Here is a 19,473-nt window from a genome sequence, read left to right as displayed (position 1 = left end):
GCAGATTTCCTGGTGCTTAAATCTCAGAGCCTGGGAACCACAGCCTAGGTAAAGACCTACCTTCTGTGTTGCATGTTTCACAACATTGAATTAAATTCTTAGCAAGTTCCCCAAACAAGTTATGTAGCAGAATAAAAGTAAGTCTTCATTTATATTAAACCAGTGCAAAAGGGGGCTTAATTTCAAGCACCAAAGGAATATATTTTCAGTCAACACCATGGTTATAACATCTTTTATTAAAACTAATTGTATCAATATCTATAGGGTGCCTATTAAAAGTATAATGCCACTACTCTAATATCATCATTGTTCTAGGAGTAGCCTGGTGTCGCGTATGTGAGCGGTGTTGGTGCAGCGCAGAAACAAAGAAGCTGGGGTCCAAGCAGGCCACCTTGCTGGGTCAGGGTTTCAGTGGCACTGAAGGGGCTGCCCAGCAATGTACATCTTGGCCCGTTTACCTTTATAAATCATACCATATAGCATTTGGCATTTACATACATTTAAACTGAGAAGGCATACGTATTAGAGGAAAGCATATTTTAGTGGGCATGTGTCAAAAATAACTCTGTATTTCATCATTATTTTTATGTCACTAGCTACCCTTGAGAAAGGGAAAGTCCATATAAATGTACAAGCCAGGACATCCTTTCAGAAAAGCTTACAGAGTGCTATGCAAATTGCAGTGTGTCCTCCCATAAGTAAATCAATTAATCCCCACTCCCTCAAAGTGTTAAATACAAAAGGGATAGCTGGCCATTACTTTTTAAAGTATGTTTCAGAGAAAATACAAGCATAATCATCACTGGCACTCTGGACCAGATGAAACTCTTAAGCCTTACATCTAACTCTATCATTCAAGGATTTGTTATAATTGTGTTCCTTCCTAGTAAGCAGCTCTTGCTAATGTGCATTCTGTATCTATTTGATAGGGGCATTTATGTTACATTTCAAAATAACCCCTGGCAGCATCCAAATAATATGTCAGGAACTCCTGAAAGCAACTCTGCTTTCCTCTCAATTATGACATTTATCTTTATCAGTAACTGTTAATTAACATGACAGCTGACGATTTGGAGATGGTGGGTGCCTTGCGGCAAACATGCCTAGGCTGGAACATCTGATCAAGTTACTCAACACAGTTACCAATGCTTAGTTCTTCTTAATTTTCTTCAGATAGCGAGCCCGGGCGGAGTTGCCTAAATTCATGGTCACTTTAAAATACAACCAGGAAGGCAGGCTTGAAATTACTGAGGCCTAGGGAAAGAAATGGGGAGATATGCAATTAAGGCTTACAATTTGAACTCATGTGAAACATGATCTTATGTTTTACTATATTGTTGTTTGATTTATAGGTAGATTTTAGAGTTCTTGGGTGTACAGTTGAAAACAGATGCCTTGCTAGTAAGTCTAGACAATGTATATATGCTAATATACCACATACTATTCTGTGACTCGATGGGAAAGAAAACCCCCAACCAGAGTACTGATTTGGAACTTAAAAATCTACATACCATAAGAGAATGGATCAGGTATCCGTTGGTTCGGGACTGCACGCCCACGGTTTTAATGGCAGACTTCACAAACGTCTCTGAAGAGGGCTTATCCAAAGTTGGCGTTCGAATTTTAGCCAGTTTCGTAGCTACAAAGTAGGGCAGGACACTCTAGAATGGCAACACCCGCCGCCAAGAAAAAAGAAAACCACGCCACTGATTAGGAAGGCCACAAACTCAATTCACACTGATGCTTGATTGCTCTCAGTGGCAGAAACATTCTGAAAAAATCTAAAGTTTGGATCTTTGGAGAGAGAGAAGAAAGAGAAGCAGCTATCTAAAAGCTACATTGATAGAACAAAGGATAGCATAAAACAAGTTGTAAAAAACCAATCTGTCAATACAACAGAGTTTGAGACTAGAGAAAGTATTAAAAATAAGCAGAAACATACCTTTTTGAGTCTTTAAAAAGAAGGCATTAAACAAATCTAGAGAGCAGAGATTTGGGGCTGGATGCTTTCTACTCTGACTAAACAATATAGTTACAGAACCACCACACAGGAGATTTTTGACATTTTATGCCCCTAAAGAGATAATAATACTTTCCTCCATACTTTATGGTTATTACGCTTGTTCTATCAGTTTTGGTCCCTCTAAAATAAACATTTCATGGTCTCAGCTCTGGGCTACCACTTTTCTTCCCTAGTTTCTTAACATTCTGCTTCTGAGTTTTATAAACTTTGCTATTGATAAGATAGGACCACCAATTTTTTTTTTCTTTGTTGCGGGGGAGACGGGATAACGGTATGGAAACGGCTTGGGTAACTGACAGACACTTGACAGACGTGGTGTCGGATGACGAGGCTGGACATTGCCTTTTAGGTTAAGGGAGCTGTTTCTTTCTCTCTTATGCTTTTGCTATATTTTGGATATGCTTCAACACAGAATGCAAAGAAACCCTATTAAAACGACTCCTGAGTCATGACACAAGCGGTTCCTTCTATAGTTTGAAATTACCTGGGCATGGTTGTACACCAAGGAGTGAATGTATTCTGTTTATCTGACATGTATGAAAGGAAAGGGTATAAATTACAATGAAACTTCTATTAAGGAAGAGGATCTGTTTCAACACATGGTGGTCAAAATCAAAAACTTCATTACTAAAGGCAAAAATAAAATTGAGATGTACTCCAAACTATACATTTTCTTCCTGCCAAGAGCTGGGGAGTTCCCATATCTCTTTTGTTTTATTTTGCATTTTTCCCATTCCCAAGTACGAGTCCCCCTCCTTAACAGGTGAGCTGAAACTTCAGCCCACCTTGTTAGAACCATGAACCCAAGGGCCTAACCACTGTTACTCTCCAACTTTCTCCTTCTTAGTCCCTGCAGCCACAAACCCACACTAAGTAAACTAACTTCCCCAAAGTACTTCAATACCTGGGCCAACTTTGATTAGGTGACTTTTGGTTTTTGAGAATTTGTGTATTGGAATTATTACTCTACACTTATTCCTCACTTAAAAAGCAATTTTTTTTTTTGTTAAGCAGGTTTTTATTTTTATTCTTTTTTTTTTTTTTTGGTGGTACACAGGCCTCTCACTGTTGTGGCCTCTCCCGTTGCGGGGCAGAGGCTCCGGACGCGCAGGCGCAGCGGCCATGGCTCACGGGCCCAGCCACTCCGCGGCACGTGGGATCTTCCCGGACCGGGGCACAAACCCGCGTCCCCTGCATCGGCAGGCGGATTCTCAACCACTGCGCCACCGGGGAAGCCCAAGGTCTTTATTTTTAAACCCACGTCGCTGCAAGGATCCAGTATATGAGAGCACAAACAAAAGAGATCCCAGACTAACACACAGTATGAAATGCAGAGCTCACGAGGCTCTGCCAATGGGTAGGGAAAGAAAAGTCTGTCAAGCTGAGCCGCAAACAAAGCAAAGAGAGTGTATACGCATGTACTCTGACTCCAGCAGCGAAGGGCCACAAGCAAACCCCACCACACCTCTACGACCCAGGTTTCCTGGCTACAAAAAAAATAAAGAGTAAAAAAACCCCCAAAAAACCAAAAACTTTCCCACATGTTGATCACAAGCCTGCCAAGAGTACTGTACAGTATTGAGCGTCTCGACATAAAGGTGGTCCACTCATTATACATTCCAATTACATAACTGGGTGTTCTAATCCCCCCTCCCTCTCTGTGTGGCATCAACCGGACTGTTCTGATTTTGCAGGAGGAGGAAGTCGCACTGCTTGGCTGAACCACTTGATGGTGCCACGAGTTAACAAACGCACCCTCCGGCTAAACCATCCAGCTAGTCTAGAGAAGGTCCCGGCTCTTGAGGTGGGGACAACAGATGCATGTACATTCTATTCTGGGAAGGGTATTTATTTCTACAGTGGTTTAAAATCAGAGCAGTTAACATGGCCTAGCAGAGGATGGAAAGGATTCAGAGATGAAATAACTTTTGAGCTAAGTCTTAATAATGTGGAGGAATTTGCCAGGTAAACACATAAGGGAAGAACATTTTGTAATGGGAACGGCAGGGGCAAAGAAAAGGAGACAGAGCAGGATGCTCTCATGGAGCTGCAGTAGTTCACCCAGCACGGTTCAAACAGTGGAAATGTGTGAAGCACTGGCAGGAGGAAGGCTAAACGGTACAGAAAACGAAATCCAGTCACCGACAGCATCGATTTCTAGAGCAGAAGCTCTGTGACGGCACAGTCTTATTCACCAATATACTGCCAATGCTTGGCCACTGCCATTGCCTAGCATGTGGTAGGAGTGCTAAGAAGATCTACCGCATGAATCAGCAACAGAACACGTCATTACGGACAGCGCTGAGTATAGCACCGGGGTCCCTTTCTACTGCTGCTGCCCAGAAAATTAATGACACGAGGAAGCTGACAATGTAGCATGAGAGTTTAAACCACAATTTTAGATATTCTAGAGCTTAAGCAAGGTTATCTATCTAAACAAAGGCAAACTTACAGGTCTTACTCAGAATTTTAAAAGAAGGAGAATTTCAAGTTATGTAAAAGTAAAGAAACATCTTTTGCTTTTAAAAGAAATATCTTTATCTTGTATGTCAAAATGTCATCTAGGTACATCCTTAAACAGTTAAACAAAAACCCAATAAATGATAATTAATCCACTTTTCCGGTCTACGCAGGGAAACATTACAGTGAACAGGTCAAGAAGATACCCATACTTTCGTAGGGAGTATTTTGGGCAGAACAAATTTTTTAAAGTTTCTGATGCTCAACAATTTGCCATTATAAATACTGCCAGCTGGGAAACAGCGTGAACCTTGACAGCTACCCATGCAGGCAAGTGCCCTGGTCTTTGCACTTAGAATCCCAAACTGAAAGTAATTAACCAGCCCATAAAGCAAAGCTTTTTTTGTCCTTGCTCAGCCTATTGAAAAAATCCCTGGAAACAAACTTGGTGTCTTTTTTGCTCACCCACTGAGTAGCTTGCTGAGGTATCTGGTCTTTAGGGAACAGTTTAGGGGGCCTCGATTCAGGAACAAGAAGGTTATTACAACTGAATGTCACCGAACAAGAGAAAGATGGATGCCCGGGGCAGCAGGGCAGATATTCAAGAATCAAACACGGAACCTTCTAACTTCATATGTAGTGGCACATCTTTCACGCTGTCATCTGTGCACTAACAAATATGCCTCTTCTCAGATCTAAAAATGACCAGGACAACTCACACCCGTGCTTTGGGAAACACGGGTCCAGAGATGCCAGGCTCCGGTCTGTTTACACAACATGGAATATTCTCAGGACGGGGTCTAACCTGCCTTCTATGAGTGCTAAGTTCACCAGTGAAGTCGGCGCATGTTCTTAAGGCAGAGGCTGAGGCTCCTACGAGGCACTGCAGGGAATCTCTTCTCCTGAAGTCTGTGTATTCATCCTCCATTTCAGGATCTGAAACTGTAGGCATAGAGCCTAGTTTTGGAGTTTGTATTATTTCACTTGCAGACCACAAGATGAGCATCTCCACAAAAGGGCCCTTGACTATCTCATTGGTAGAAACCCTTGGCCTTACTAGAAAATGTGAGGAGAAAGGAATCACTCTGATGCAACAGAGATCCCTGATAACACGGCCACGAGCAAAGGCCCCACAGTAACATTAGTTATAAACCTTAGCACCTAAGCTCAAGAGGAAGGAGTTAAAATGTTGTGCTCTACACAAAAAACTCCTTGATCAACACTGGCTGGCTGATTATCTTACAAATGACCTACCTCCAACGATGTGGGATCCGTATGTTAACATTCAAAGGACAAAAGGGAAAACAGTTATCTCACAAAACGGCATGTGTTTAACAAGTATTTCCTGAGCGCCTACTAGAACACTCTTTTAGGCACTCGGAATGCAGTTATGAACAAAGTCCCTGATCTTACTGAGCTTACGTTTTAGTGGGGGAAGTGGGGGGCTGGTGCACACAGCCTACAAACAAATGGTTAAAAGAATGTCTACAATATGGGCAGGTGATGATAAAAAGGAAGAAGAAAAATAAACCTGAGTAAAGGGTGGAGGGGATGGAGGCTGTTCCTGCAGGTGATCGAGAAAGGCCTCTGGGATAACGGTGACATGTATGTGATATGGTCACGTACAAGCAAAGATCTCAATGAAGGGAGAGAGTAAGCCAAAAAGATACCTGGATAGAGAGCCTTAGACTGAAAGAAGAGCAAGTGCAAAGGGCCTGAGGTGTGAGTGTGCTCAGAGGGTTTGAGGACTGCAAGGAGGCTAGAGAAATAGCAGGGTGGTGGTGGGGGGCACACGATAATGTGGAACATCTGCAGTCAGAACATGGTAGGTCACAAGAACTCTTGGTTTTACTCTGAAAGAGATGAAAAGCCACAGGAGAATTTTCAGCAGGAGTAAAATGACCTGGATTATGCTTTAAAGAGATCACAGACTGGGGGGGTGGGGGGAGGCTATAAGCAGGGGTGGGAGTAGGGAGGCCACACAAGGAAGATGCTGCAAAGGGTCCAGGGCAAGAGATCACGGTGGCAGTCATGAGAAGTGGTCAGACAGTGGATGTGTTTAAAGGGTCAACTAAAGTCAGTGAGGTTTCCCGATGGACTGAATTTATGGTGTAAGAGAAAGAATAAGCTGGATACGGGGCGGGGGGGGGAGAAAACTTCAGCTTTGAAATCAGACAGACTTGGATTCAAATTCCACTTGACCACTTAGTAGTCATGAGATCTTGAACAAAATACTGAGCTTTATTTTCTTCCTTGGGGGGATATAGCATCTCCCCTATTCTAGTATTATGAGGATTGAAAAAAAAAATTGTCGGTTAAAGAGTGTGAGATTTAAACTCTGGTATGTATTAGAATTCTTTTCTAAGTTTCCTAACATTTATAATTTTCAGAATGGATTTAGAAAGAAAAACTTGGCTGAGTTTTTATATCCTGTAAGAGGGGTAAGAACATCATTTTCTATAGGAAATGACTGTGGTAACCACCTGGAAATCTGAGTCTGTTCTGGACACAGATTTAATGTGGTCTGAAGGACTAAAGGACGTCTTAGGTTTTTAGTTCTTGTGGTATAACACTGCTCTAAGAGGCCAAGGAAGAAAGCCATTATCACTGACAAAAAGGAGGAGATTCACCTACAGTTGGAAGCGGTCTGGGTCCAATGGCCCCAACAGGACTAAGTTTACTACTCTTCAGCCATTTCTCAAAGTTGGTGCAGTTGACTAGATAGGAATATTTCCTGTGAGAATCTTTCTGTTGCTTTACAGTTCTCTGTATTTAGACGCCATTTGCACTAAAGACACACGCCATTACCTTCTTTTATTGTCATTGGCAATTAACAAGAAAGATGGATGAGGACTTATGTTTTCAGCCCCGATGCGAATTTTTCTGTGTTTAGCTTTCTAGCTCTTTGGAGCCCAGTAGATCTGTATGATCACTCTAAGCGATAAAATGTTTTAACAGAATACAAACGAGGAATATCTTCTTTCATTAACAAAATAAACTGGAATTTTGTTTGCTCCCTCATCTCAATTTGTCCGATTTGTTTTCTAAATTTATTCTGACTAAAAACTACATTTTTAACCGAATTAACAAAACCACCAACTCGGGGCTTCCCTGGTGGCGCAGTGGTTGAGAATCCGCCTGCCGATGCGGGGGACGCGGGTTCGTGCCCCGGTCCGGGAGGATCCCACGTGCCGCGGAGCGGCTGGGCCCGTGAGCCATGGCCGCTGAGCCTGCGCGTCCGGAGCCTGTGCTCCGCAACGGGAGAGGCCACGGCAGTGAGAGGCCCGCGTACCGCAAAAAAAAAATAAATAAATAAATAAAATAAAAAAGAGCAGAGGAGTACTGTCCTCTTCAAAAATGTTAATGTCATAAAAGACAAAGAAAGGCTACGGATGTATTCCAGATTAAAGGAAACTAAAGAGACAGGAAAACTATATAATACCTGGTCCTAGACTGAATTTTTTACAGGAGGGTAAAAAATGCTATAAAGAATACTATGAGAGGGAGTTCGCTGGTGGGCTAGTGGTTAGGATTCTGGGCTTTCACTGCTGTGGCCCAGGTTCAATCCCTGGTCAGGGAACTGAGATTCCACAATACGTGCAGTGTGGCCAAAAAAAAAAAAGAAAAAGAATACTATGAGGTCAGAAATTAGAATACAGATGGTAGGTTAAATGAAAATACTACATCAATGTTAATTCTAAAGTTGGTAACTATATTGTGATTACTTATAAGGATATCCTTATTCTTTGGAAATACACACCAAAGGATTTGGAGGTAAAGAAACATGATACATGCAACTCACTTCCCAATGATAAAACAAATGGAGTAAAATGTTAACAATAAGTGAATCTGCGTAAAGAGTATTGGGGTGTTCTTTGTACTATTCTTATTTTTACAAGCTTTCTATAGATTTGAAATTATTTCCAAATAAAAAGTTTTAAAAAAACAAGGCGGCCTGTGAAAGTTTTACAGAATAAGAGTTCAAGGAGTATAGTTTTAGGACGTCATCTTAGTTTCAGCTATTTCTTACTTGCTTAGTATTAAGAGACAGAGCCCAGTACTGGGGCCCACCAACTAGCCAGTCAGAGCACTTTGGATTTGGCCCTTTGAAAGAGGCATAATTTTGACTGGGTTTTAGTTATAGGGTAAGAATGAGAACAGATCGTTCTCACCAAGAGAGCACACTTCCCATGAGATTTACAAGAATGTACTTCTTATCCTCTATTCAAACATCGACAGAGTCAAAATTCACCTCTAGGACATTTATATCACATGTTGTTACTACTATTTATTTGTGTTTCCAGGAAATGCTTATATATTAGCAAATCTGAATTCATGAAGAAAATTTTAAATGCTCTTACAAAATTACAGGAAAGAAGTTGAGGGAAACATGGGGAGAGAAAAAAGCAAAGAAAAAAATAGTAACAAGGAATTAATATAAAAACGAGCTGGGATTTGAAAACCATACTCTTCTCCTCTCCCAAAAGAGCAATCTTGTATCTTCATATGGAGGTAGACCTAAAAAGAGCACTTGCCTTCCAAAGATTAGAAGAAACTGAATTTTGGCATCATAGCATTAGCTTGGAAACCCTCTAGATACAAGAGAGTTTGAAAATTCAAGACCAGAGGCATATGGGGGCAACAGAAGAAGCTCAAAAGGCCTTAAAAACAGAGGACTGTGTACCACCAAGCATGGCCATGCGTACCCAGGGTTCTCTGTGAGGCCAGCAAATGGCAGGTCTCTGGTGTTACCCGCATTACATGTGCCATTAGCAACACAGAGACAAATACGATACAAAGTCTGTTCTCAAGAATACACCGGAGTTGGGGGAGTCCTGGGCCAGAGAGTATCAGGCAGAGGTATGTGTAATAAGGAATAAGAGAGCAGAAGGGAAGGTGTAACCACAAGTGCCCAGCGGTCAAGATAAGGTTTCCCAGGGCAGGTGAAATGAGGCTGAAGCCCTGAAAGACGGGCAGGGGCTACAGGCTCCGGTGTGAATGGGGCAGGGAGGAGATGTGGAGAGGAGACTTGCAGAGGAGTGGGGGGCAAAGGCGCGCCAGCAGAGGAGCCAGTCAGGGGCACCGCAGAGGACAGAGCATGCATTGGATGCTACAGTGTCCGCTCTGGCCGGAACGTAGGGTGGCGTGGTGGAATGGCAAGAGGCAACGGCCTCGTGGGGTCTGAATTCAATCCTCAACGTGACGGGGTGGACCCTGGAGGACACTGAAGGAAAGCAATGCCATCTGACTTGCTTTTAATAAGATCACCCAGGAAACAGTATGTGGGATGGAGTGGAAGGGAAAATCGGCTGATAAATACTCCTAGTCCAAAAAAACGTGCAGAAACAACATACCACCAGAGAAAAACCAATAATTTTTTAACTGAGCTTCATTTAGACCAGATTTTTTTTTCTTTTAATCCCTTTGGTCAGAATTAATATGAGATTCTCTTCGACTTCAGAGTTTTGATGTGTTCACACGGAAATAACAACTGTACTTTTCCTCACAAACATTTCAGTTTTTGTTTTTTCACCAACTTCATTGTAAGTTTAAGCCATGAATGAATCCCTATGAAGGAAGAGAATGATCAATGAAATTACATCATTTGTAATTCATTATTAGGAAAAAAAGAAAATCTGTCAGAGTAAAATATTTCAGAAAACAAATGCTAATGTGCTTTTGTAGTAGCTGTTAGTCACAGCAGATCAAGAGGCAGACCATATGCAGAAAAGATCTTTGAGGGAAACCAGACCTGCAAGTGAAAGACGAAACAGTCCTGTCTGTTCACGGAATTTGAGAAGTTGCTCATCTGTGCTCACAAGGCCTAAGAGCCCCTTTGTCACTGAGACACTGGCTGCTTCTGGCCACACTGACTCTAGGTCGCCCACCAATGGACCTTTAAGATCGCTGCTTGCTCTCAGCAGTGTTTAAAAATGGTTACGTTAATGGCGTGAATGTAATAGATTCATCAGAATGAGAAGATGGCACAACGCCGTGTGGCACGTGATGCCCGACCTCCCCCGAGTGCTTCACTGATTTCCTGTTAGCAAAATACAACACGTTCTACGTAGCGGGTCCAAACTATGAGCATTACAGTGACTGGTGTCCAGGAAGGGGGAAAAGGGAGCGGATGGTACAGCTCCATATACAATATTCAAGATTCTCGAAAACCCTGTCCTCCCCAGGGCACCCTATGACTTACGTGGAGCTGCAAATCGGAATGACACCAAAGGGCTATGACATCGAAGGATCCCCTTGGGGGAGCCCTCGGGTAAGGATTGAGGGGAAGCAGTCTCTAAACTGACCCTGGAAGACGAGGAAACATTCACCCTAAAGATATAAGAGAGGAAGTGGAACTAAGCAGCCCAGCACCTTCTGGCTCGAGGCTGCCTAAGCAGGTGGATCCAGTAAGTCTTCAGTGCTGTCCTGAAGGCCTGGAGCAAGTAGGCCGGTGGTTAAGAACAAAGGCTTTGGTGCCACACAGACCTGGACTGGAGTCCAGTTCAACGCGAGCCAGTGGCTTATGGTGAGGACCGACACCCTCCTGTAAGATCTCACTATGAGACGCAATGAAATACGTGGGTACATGTGAAGTGCTTAGCACTGTTCCTGAAAAGTGTCCCCTCAAATATGACCTGTTATTATGATGATTGACCATCTGAGGCTTCAGGGTGCCGAAAGGAAAATACTAGGCTCACAGAATTAAAAGCCATGATGAACACTGGATGTGTGAAGAGGTGGGGGCAGGTCGTGGACAGGAGCAGGAGAGGGGTAAGAACTGCAACCTCTCCCAAGACATTGTTAAAAATGTGCCTAACCATGGAAAGACTGTGAACCACTATTTCTTTGTGTTGAGCAATAGCTGATTTGAGACTGGCACCCATAAAAACCTTTACATTTTCTTCCTCTTACATTTTGTACTGTAGTTTCACAGCATTGTATCTGTTAGCTACATTATAAAATCAAAGGTCTCTATAAAAATCAAGTCAAAATGGATCAAAGGCCTAAATGTAAGAGCTAAAACGATAAAACTCTTGAAAGAAAACATGGGGGGAAAATCAACTATACGTCAACAAATTTTTTTTAAAAACAGGGGAAAAGCCTCATGACATTTGATTTGGCAATGATTTCTTGGATATGACACCAAAAGCACAGGCAACAACAACAAAAAATAGATAAATTGTACTACATCAAAATTTAAAACTTGTGAGCATCAAAGGACACTATCCATAGAGTGAGAAGGTAACCCACGGAGAGGGAGAAAATATTTGCAAATCATATACCTAACAAAGGGTTAATATCTAGACTATATCAAGAACTCCTACAATTCAAAACTAAAAAGCAAGCAACCCAATGAAAAATGGGCAAAGAACTTCACTAGACCTTTCTCCAAAGAAGACAGCCAAATGGCCAGTAAACACTTGAAAAGATGCTCAACCTCACTAATCATTGAGGAAATGCAAATCCAAATCAAAACCACAATGTGAAATCACTTCACACTCATAACGATGGCTACTATTAAACACAAACAAAAAGAAAATAACGAGTACTGCTGAGGATGTGAAGAAACTGGAACCCTGAGGCATTGCTGCGAGGAACGTAAAATAGGGCAGCTACTATGGAAAACAGTAAGGCGCTTCTTCAAAACAAACAAGATGAATTATCATGTGATCCAGCAATTCCATTTCTGGGCACATATCCAAAAGAATTGAAAGCAGGGTCTCAAAAAGATAGGTGTACACCCATGTTCACAGCAGCATCATTCATAGCAGCCAAGTGGTAGAAGCCTGCCAAATGTCCATGGCCAGGTGAATGCATAAACACAATGTGGTATATACACACAACGGAATTACGAAGGAAATCCCGACACAGCCTATAACATGCATGAAGCTTGAAGACATTATGCTAAATGAAATAAGCCCGTCACAAAAAGACAGATACTGTAGGATTCCACTCACATGAAGTACCTAGTGTGGTCAAATTCAGAGACAGAAAGTAGAATGGTGGTTGTCAGGGGCTGGGGGGAGGGGAAATGGAAAGTCATTGTTTAATGAATACAGAGTTTCAGTTTTGGAGGATGAAAAAAGTCCTGGAGGGGCTTCCCTGGTGGCGCAGTGGTTGAGAGTCCGCCTGCCGATGCAGGAGACGCAGGTTCGTGCCCCGGTCCGGGAAGATCCCACGTGCCGCGGAGCGGCTGGGCCCGTGAGCCGTGGCTGCTGCGCCTGCGCGTCCGGAGCCTGTGCTCCGCAACGGGAGAGGCCGCAGCGGTGAGAGGCCCGCGTACCGCAAAAAAAAAAAAAAAAAAACAGTCCTGGAGATGTAAGCAGTAATGGGCGCACAACAACGTCAATGCACTTAATGCCACTGAACTGCGTACGTAAAAGTGATTCAAACGGTGTTTTTGGTTATGTATATTTTACCACAATTCAAAAAAAGTAAAAGATCACTACCACACCTATATCATCCTGTTGTATGCAGCCATCCTCGTGCTAGTAAAACTCAGTTTTATTCAGCTCTGTCCTCTCTTGTGATTTTTCTACAGAGGCTTTGCAACAGTCACGGCACCCCTTGCATACCTGGCAGCTGAGAGATACTGACAGTCTAATTCTCTCCAAATAAGATCATAGGAACTTACAATTATTATGCACCAACTTTTTATGCTGCATAGCTCTACTTTAGGTCTTACCACTTAAAAATTCTAGGAAATAATTTTTGTTTAAAATCTAGACTTAAGTGCATAAAGGAAAAGAAACCATGTCTTTAATGGTGTGCTAACGTCACATTCACTTACTTAGGAATGTGATTTTTCTTTCGTTGCCAAGACAGCAACAGTTGCTGTGGAAACCACACAAAAACAGGGATACTTAACGGAAACAAACTCCACTCACCTGCACAAAGATGCCCTTGCTCTTATATTCCTCATGGAGGCACCTAGAGAAGAAATCTACAAAAGCCTGGGAGGGAGTGGGAGTGAGAACACAAACACACATATTACATCAATCTGCCTGATCTGTAACCATGGAAACAAAAATAATCAACTAACCATTTAACACTATAGTTTCTAATCATTCTTTTCGTTTCAAATGCAGAAGAGACCTTAAAAAAAAAAAAACCTTCAAAACCTCAAGTTTTCTTTATCTGCTACTAAATTAAGTATTCTCTTACCAAATATAATATCCAGATCAAATTCTGATTTAACTGGAAAAGGCTCTTCTTATCTTTTCTTTTTTCAGAAAATGACTTTCCGAGAAGAAACGTCTTATTATATAACAAAGGATGCGTTCCTCCTCCCCACTTGCCATTCAAACAGAAACACAGTATGAATTCTGTTCAAGTCTGTTCTACGGGGATTTTGTTGTCAGTAAAGAGCAGAAAAGAGCGAGCGTCCTCTTGGTCCTTTGGGACGGCAAAGATCCAAGAAGTGCAGAGGCGAACGTCACAACCCATCTTCCAACAGAACAACTTTAAAATCTATTTGTAAAAAATATAATGTGCCATTTTTTACAAAGGTGGGGACTCAACCTCAGGCCTGAAATGCAAAGTATCAATGATGACCTACTAGGTCCTAATTTGTGACAGTCTTGTGTCCGTGGAGCAGAACAGGCGAGAAGTTGAAGTTCACCAGTCGCTTCAAGAAACGTGGTGTTCACTTTAAACATGCCTACTGCATGTTTCAGATATACAGAAAGCAAGCAGATTGCAGGGCTGGGGCGGGGGGGGTGGGGTAGGGGGTGGAGCCAGGCTTTCTCAAAATACCGTACGTAGTCACTTTAAGTTTTTCCAGGGGACAAAGAACCAAGTGAAAAAGAGGGCAGGCGTTTTGCTCTTTTCCTTTCCTGTCAGATTGCAAGTTCTCATTGTGCATTTTACTTTGTTCATTCCCCCTAAAAGCTTGTTTAATTTCAGCGTCCCAATGGTCATTTTTATTTCAGAGGTGTATCCTATGCTTCAACAACATATTTAAAAACGATGCTGTTGACCCGCAGGCAGTACAAAACGCATTCTAACTTGCTGCCCTAGTAGTAACATGAAGAGGTGACTGGTGATGTGCTATAAAATTATGGCATCTTACAGAGAGGTCTGGAAAATTCTTGTCTCGCTCCAGAAGTGGCAATAAGTATCTGTGAACTTTGAATAGCACGGCAAAAACTCACACTCTCCCCATCTGTCCTGTGCACGCTGTGTATCTCTGCGCTGACTAGCTGCAATCCTTCTAAGCCCTGCGGACTCGGCACCTAAGCTGTGCGCTGAGTCATTCGTGCATCAAGTCCCCATTCTCAGGCTCGTTTATGTCCCGTTCTGATCAGCTGAGCTAACTGGCCCAGACCAGCTCCCTGCTGGGAAGTACAAACACCAATTTTAAGACCAGTAAACTACGGAGAGGAAAAAAAGCATCTGCAGATCTGAGATCTTGGTGCCTCACTTGTAAAGTTGACACCAGTCAGTGTGTCTCCAGCTCTGGCTCCTCTGAAACTAGTGGTGGCTATTTTCCTTTTCTTCTCAGTCCATGTGAAAACTGCTAAGGCTAGACCTTCAGGAAAGTTCCATCCCCATTTCTCAGACTGAAAAGTATTCGTTACTCTTATTCTGACACAATTTACTAAAAAATTGTTCACCTTGGTTGCAGAGTACATGGTCAACAGTGGAACTGGGTACATGCCACAGGCAGAGGAGATGTTCAGAATCACCCCTTTAGATCTAAAAAGGAAGATGAAAGTAAACGGAATGAAATCATATATACAACTGTTTATAAATTACAGATCTAGATGTCTAATTATTTGAAACAGAATATCCTGGCTGTTTTTCTAACACACATCTCTCCTTGCCTTTCATCAGCACGTGACATGCTTGGTCGGTGAACGAGGCATAACTCAATCAACTAAAAATAGCTCTTCTTTGCAATTAGCTCATTTCTCAGTCTTAGTAATCAGGGGCAAGACCAGATTACATCTTCAGTTGACTTCTATTCTCTGAGGTCTTCTCTGGCCATAGCACCAAGAATTCTTACTCTTAAAAACACTCTCAGGGCTTCCCTGGTGGCGCAGTGGTTGGGAGTCCGCCTGCCAATGCCGGGGACACGGGTTCGCGCCCCGGTCCGGGAAGATCCCACGTGCCGCGGAGCGGCTGGGCCCGTGAGCCATGGCCGCTGAGCCTGCGCGTCCGGAGCCTGTGCTCCGCAACGGGAGAGGCCACAACAGCGAGAGGCTCGCGTACCGCAAAAAAAAAAAAAAAACACACCACTCTCATACTCCTTGTACGCCTTTAATTTGGCATATCACCACATACTATCATGCTGTCATATATAATCATTCTATGAGTATAAACATTCTTCTCCCTCAAAAAAACCATAAGCTTCTAGACCTCAGAGCCCTTTATCTTACACTTTTCCTCAAAATACTCTGCACGGTCCTGAGCATGTAATAGGTACTTACATGAATGAATGGTTATGTCCTGCTCTCAGGCACTAAATGCAGAGTTGACTCTAAAATCACGCGACTCTATAGTTCATCAAACCATATTCTTTTGCCAAGAGGCAAAGCTCAATTTCTCAATTTCTACTGTAACTTTTAGCGACTAATGAAAAGTTCAAAGTCAGAACGTTACCAGGAATTACTCATTCTACAAATAAGTGAAAATTAGTTTGAGGAAAGCAATGCTATAAAAATATACAAGTTGTCAGCAGTCGTATATGGCTTGTGTAAAGTGTGAAGTTAGGGTTTTAGGAATTTTACATAGAATTAACAGCCAGCTTTTCCCCCTCAAATCCATTCTTCTCAGGGGAGTTGGTCCCCTTATTCAGCTACTGCAATCTGCCCCACCTGCCTCCTGCCCTCTAGATCAGGTTCCTTTCCTTCAACGTAGTTTCTCATTATTCTTGGTCTGAATTTACTTCCTGAGGCCTAGTTTTTAAGTATTTTTTAAAAAGGACGATACAGACTCCTCTTATACAAAATAATAAAGGAAACGTGATTAAACGGCCTCTAAGTTATTTTAGACAGAAAATCTGAAAAGAAACAATCCCCAAAGGTCACCCAGCCCATCTGCCAGCCTCTAGGCGAGACGCCACTTCAACCATCAAGTGAAGTCTGGACCCTCCGCTTAATGAGTCACTGAAAACGAGCTGTTGTTTTTTGTTTCTGTTTTTGAACTGAAGTCCTCTTAGTAATAGTTCTATACACTTTCCTAAGCGGTAAAATCCATTAGCACGTTGGACATAGCAATCACATCGCGAATTTTAAATTGTTATATTACAGTTTTGAAGAAAGTTGGAAATATTTAGTCAATGTATTAATTATACCATTCTTGTAGTTTTTGCTTGCATCTCTCACACAGACAGCAAAGGCTTTTCTTTTTAAATTTTAAGAGAGTAAGAATGCCTTTCAGGAGTTAGAACCCAATTACTCTAAGATAAAAACTGGTGAATTAGCAATGAGTATCTAGTAATTTCATTTTATCTATATTTGTGAGACATTCCTTTGATCGAAATGGGTTAAAAACCACTTTGGTTACTGAGACTTTTAGTACAGTATTAATTTATGATATTTAAAATATCTTTTTCTTAAATTAATTTATTTATTTTGGCTGTGTTGGGTCTTCCTTGCTGTGTACAGGCTTTCTCTAATTGCGGTGAGTGGGGGCTACTCTTCGTTGCAGTGCACAGGCTTCTCATTGTGGTGGCTTCTCTTGTTGCAGAGCACGGGCTCTAGGCCCACGGGCTTCAGTAGTTGTGGCACGTGGGCTCAGTAGTTGTGGCTCGCAGGCTCTAGAGCACAGGCTCAGTAGTTGTGGCACACGGGCTTAGCTGCTCCGAGGCATGTGGGATCTTCCCGGACCAGGGCTCGAACCCACGTCCCCTGAATTGACAGGCAGATTCTTAACCACTGCGCCACCAGGGAAGTCCCATAAAATATCTTTATCTTTTATAGGGTGTTAAAAATGTTCTCAAATTAGATCATGGTGATGATACACTCTGTGAATATACTAGAAACCATCAAATTATATGCTTTAAATGAGTGGATTTTATGATATGTGAAATATATCTCAATAAATCTATTAAAAAAGAGAAAAAGAAAGTGAAATATATTTATGATATACTGGAATGTGTCACCTTTAAGCCAAAGGCAGATCCCAATCAAGTAGAAGCTAAGAAAGCTATTGCATCTTCTGCGGTACAATATGCTTTCTGAGAAGTAACCACAAATCCTGACAAGTTGCACCCCATCCTGAGCCCCAAGCATCCTTGTAGGTTTAGGTAGTGCTTTATTTTAATGTTTTCTCATGTAACCAGGAATTGCTATGTCCTCACTCATTCACAGCAAGTGAAGAAAAGCCAATTTGAAGTAGTTGTAGAAGATGCTGTTTTTCACTGTAACCTATCACTGCTGGTTTTACCAGTGGGATTATGGGCTGGATGATACTCAAATTGGCTGAGGTGGCTGCATGTGCCCTTGAACAAAAATCTTACATTCTTTATTTCCTTCCACACAAATGAAATACAATTTAAAAGTCTTCCAAAATTAAAGTTTAAATGTTATCAAAAACATTTTAAAAATCAAATCTTGACCTCACCAAAATTGATTCCTAAAACTTCACTCACCAAAGCAATGATTTCAATACAGGAAAATTTATTTAAAGATAATAAAAACCTCGTTCCTGGTTGCAAAGTTAACGCAGACCAATAGTCAAATATGCCACAATTATGCAAGCATGTGCTTTGTTTACTCCTTGAGGCAAGTGAGATTTTTGTTTCTCAAATATTCTACCCTAATTTAAAATTTCTAGGGGGTAGAGTTAGTTTGAGTTAGTGAAAAGTCAGAATTGGAAGGTACTTTATTCAAAACACCATATTTGCACTCTAAAAGGCATGAGAGCAAATCCGACACCAACAAAGCATAAGGCGAGAATGCACTAGATCTAAGTAAACACTAAACGGAGAGCATTTATCACTGGACCAAAATGATAGTAGAGAAAACACCCCTTCCACAAAAACACCGTGCTACGAAGAAGGTATGTCTCACAAAAACCTTCCCCCCCACAAAACAGCATAACAGTCTCTCTCCCTCTCTCCAAGGATGACGATATTCGACTTAGTTTTGTCCGAATCACAAATAACACACTTGTAGAGCTGTCTCAATCCTTGTACTGTACACAGTATCTATTCTTTACGTAGAGCTGGAGATGAACATTTGGGACCATGAGGCAAAAAGGACTCGCCTTTAAAATCAGCTACTTTGTGTAGCGCTAATCCCCCATCTAAGCAGAATCAGTGACGTCAAACCAGTTTCCATGGCACAGCCAGACTCATGACAACTCTGTTACATGAAGCAGAAGGACAAAATGGGCTGCGCTTAACTGCACACAGAAACAAACATAAAACCAAACCCTGGTTAATCTCTCATTTTCTGGGGACTTGGGGAACAATTCTAAGACTGGAAGGTACATTGAGAATATTTGCTGAAGTTCCATAATAAAGACTCAGGAGGTTCGTATTTCAGCACATTTCTAGTTTGTTGTGACAAATATCCAAATAAACAAGTCAAGTAATCTTTTCTGTGATACAACATTCTTAATTCATCAGGTTGCTTACTTGCTAACAGCCACACGATGGTGTCTCAGTGATGTAAGTTCTTGAGGACCTACTAGAATTAAAATACTGCAGAAAACACCACTGCAGATAAGGAAGCACCTTTTCATCCAAAATTATTCTCTTCAGTGACTAGCCCTCCCACAAGCGAGCCATTAAACACACAAAAGCCTATAAAATTCAGTACCTTATATTTATAGCCTCCTATAGCTATGCTCTCTAGACTTTCCTCTGTCCTGTGAAATCCCCAATTAGAAAACTCTCCTTAATGATCACTTGGATTTAAAAAATTCCCAAGCCTCCTTTCTTCATTACATGCCCCACCATTCTATCAGACTGTTGTAGCATCCTTGTGAACAGCTCTTACAAAAATACTACTGTCATAGAGGAAGTGACAGGTCTTCCA

The 19,473-nt window shown here is 41.9% G+C and overlaps 1 protein-coding gene across 1 annotated transcript in view; it reads right to left on the bottom strand.

Annotated features, from left to right (window-relative positions):
* Positions 1-216: 216 nt before the first annotated feature.
* Positions 217-19,473, bottom strand: part of HSD17B12 (hydroxysteroid 17-beta dehydrogenase 12) — a 169,383-nt gene continuing 150,126 nt past the window's right edge. Inside the window, exons 8-11 of the mRNA XM_059069930.2 lie at positions 15,100-15,181; positions 13,372-13,437; positions 1,512-1,661; positions 217-1,254 (exon numbers count right to left, since the gene is read on the bottom strand). Coding sequence (XP_058925913.1) covers positions 1,150-1,254; positions 1,512-1,661; positions 13,372-13,437; positions 15,100-15,181 — 403 coding nt within the window. The 3' untranslated portion in view covers positions 217-1,149. The remainder of the gene's footprint in view (positions 1,255-1,511; positions 1,662-13,371; positions 13,438-15,099; positions 15,182-19,473) is intronic.

This window comes from Kogia breviceps, chromosome 7, assembly GCF_026419965.1.
Source record: "Kogia breviceps isolate mKogBre1 chromosome 7, mKogBre1 haplotype 1, whole genome shotgun sequence".
Lineage (NCBI taxonomy): Eukaryota > Metazoa > Chordata > Mammalia > Artiodactyla > Physeteridae > Kogia > Kogia breviceps.
This window is presented reverse-complemented; position numbering and strand designations above follow the sequence as displayed.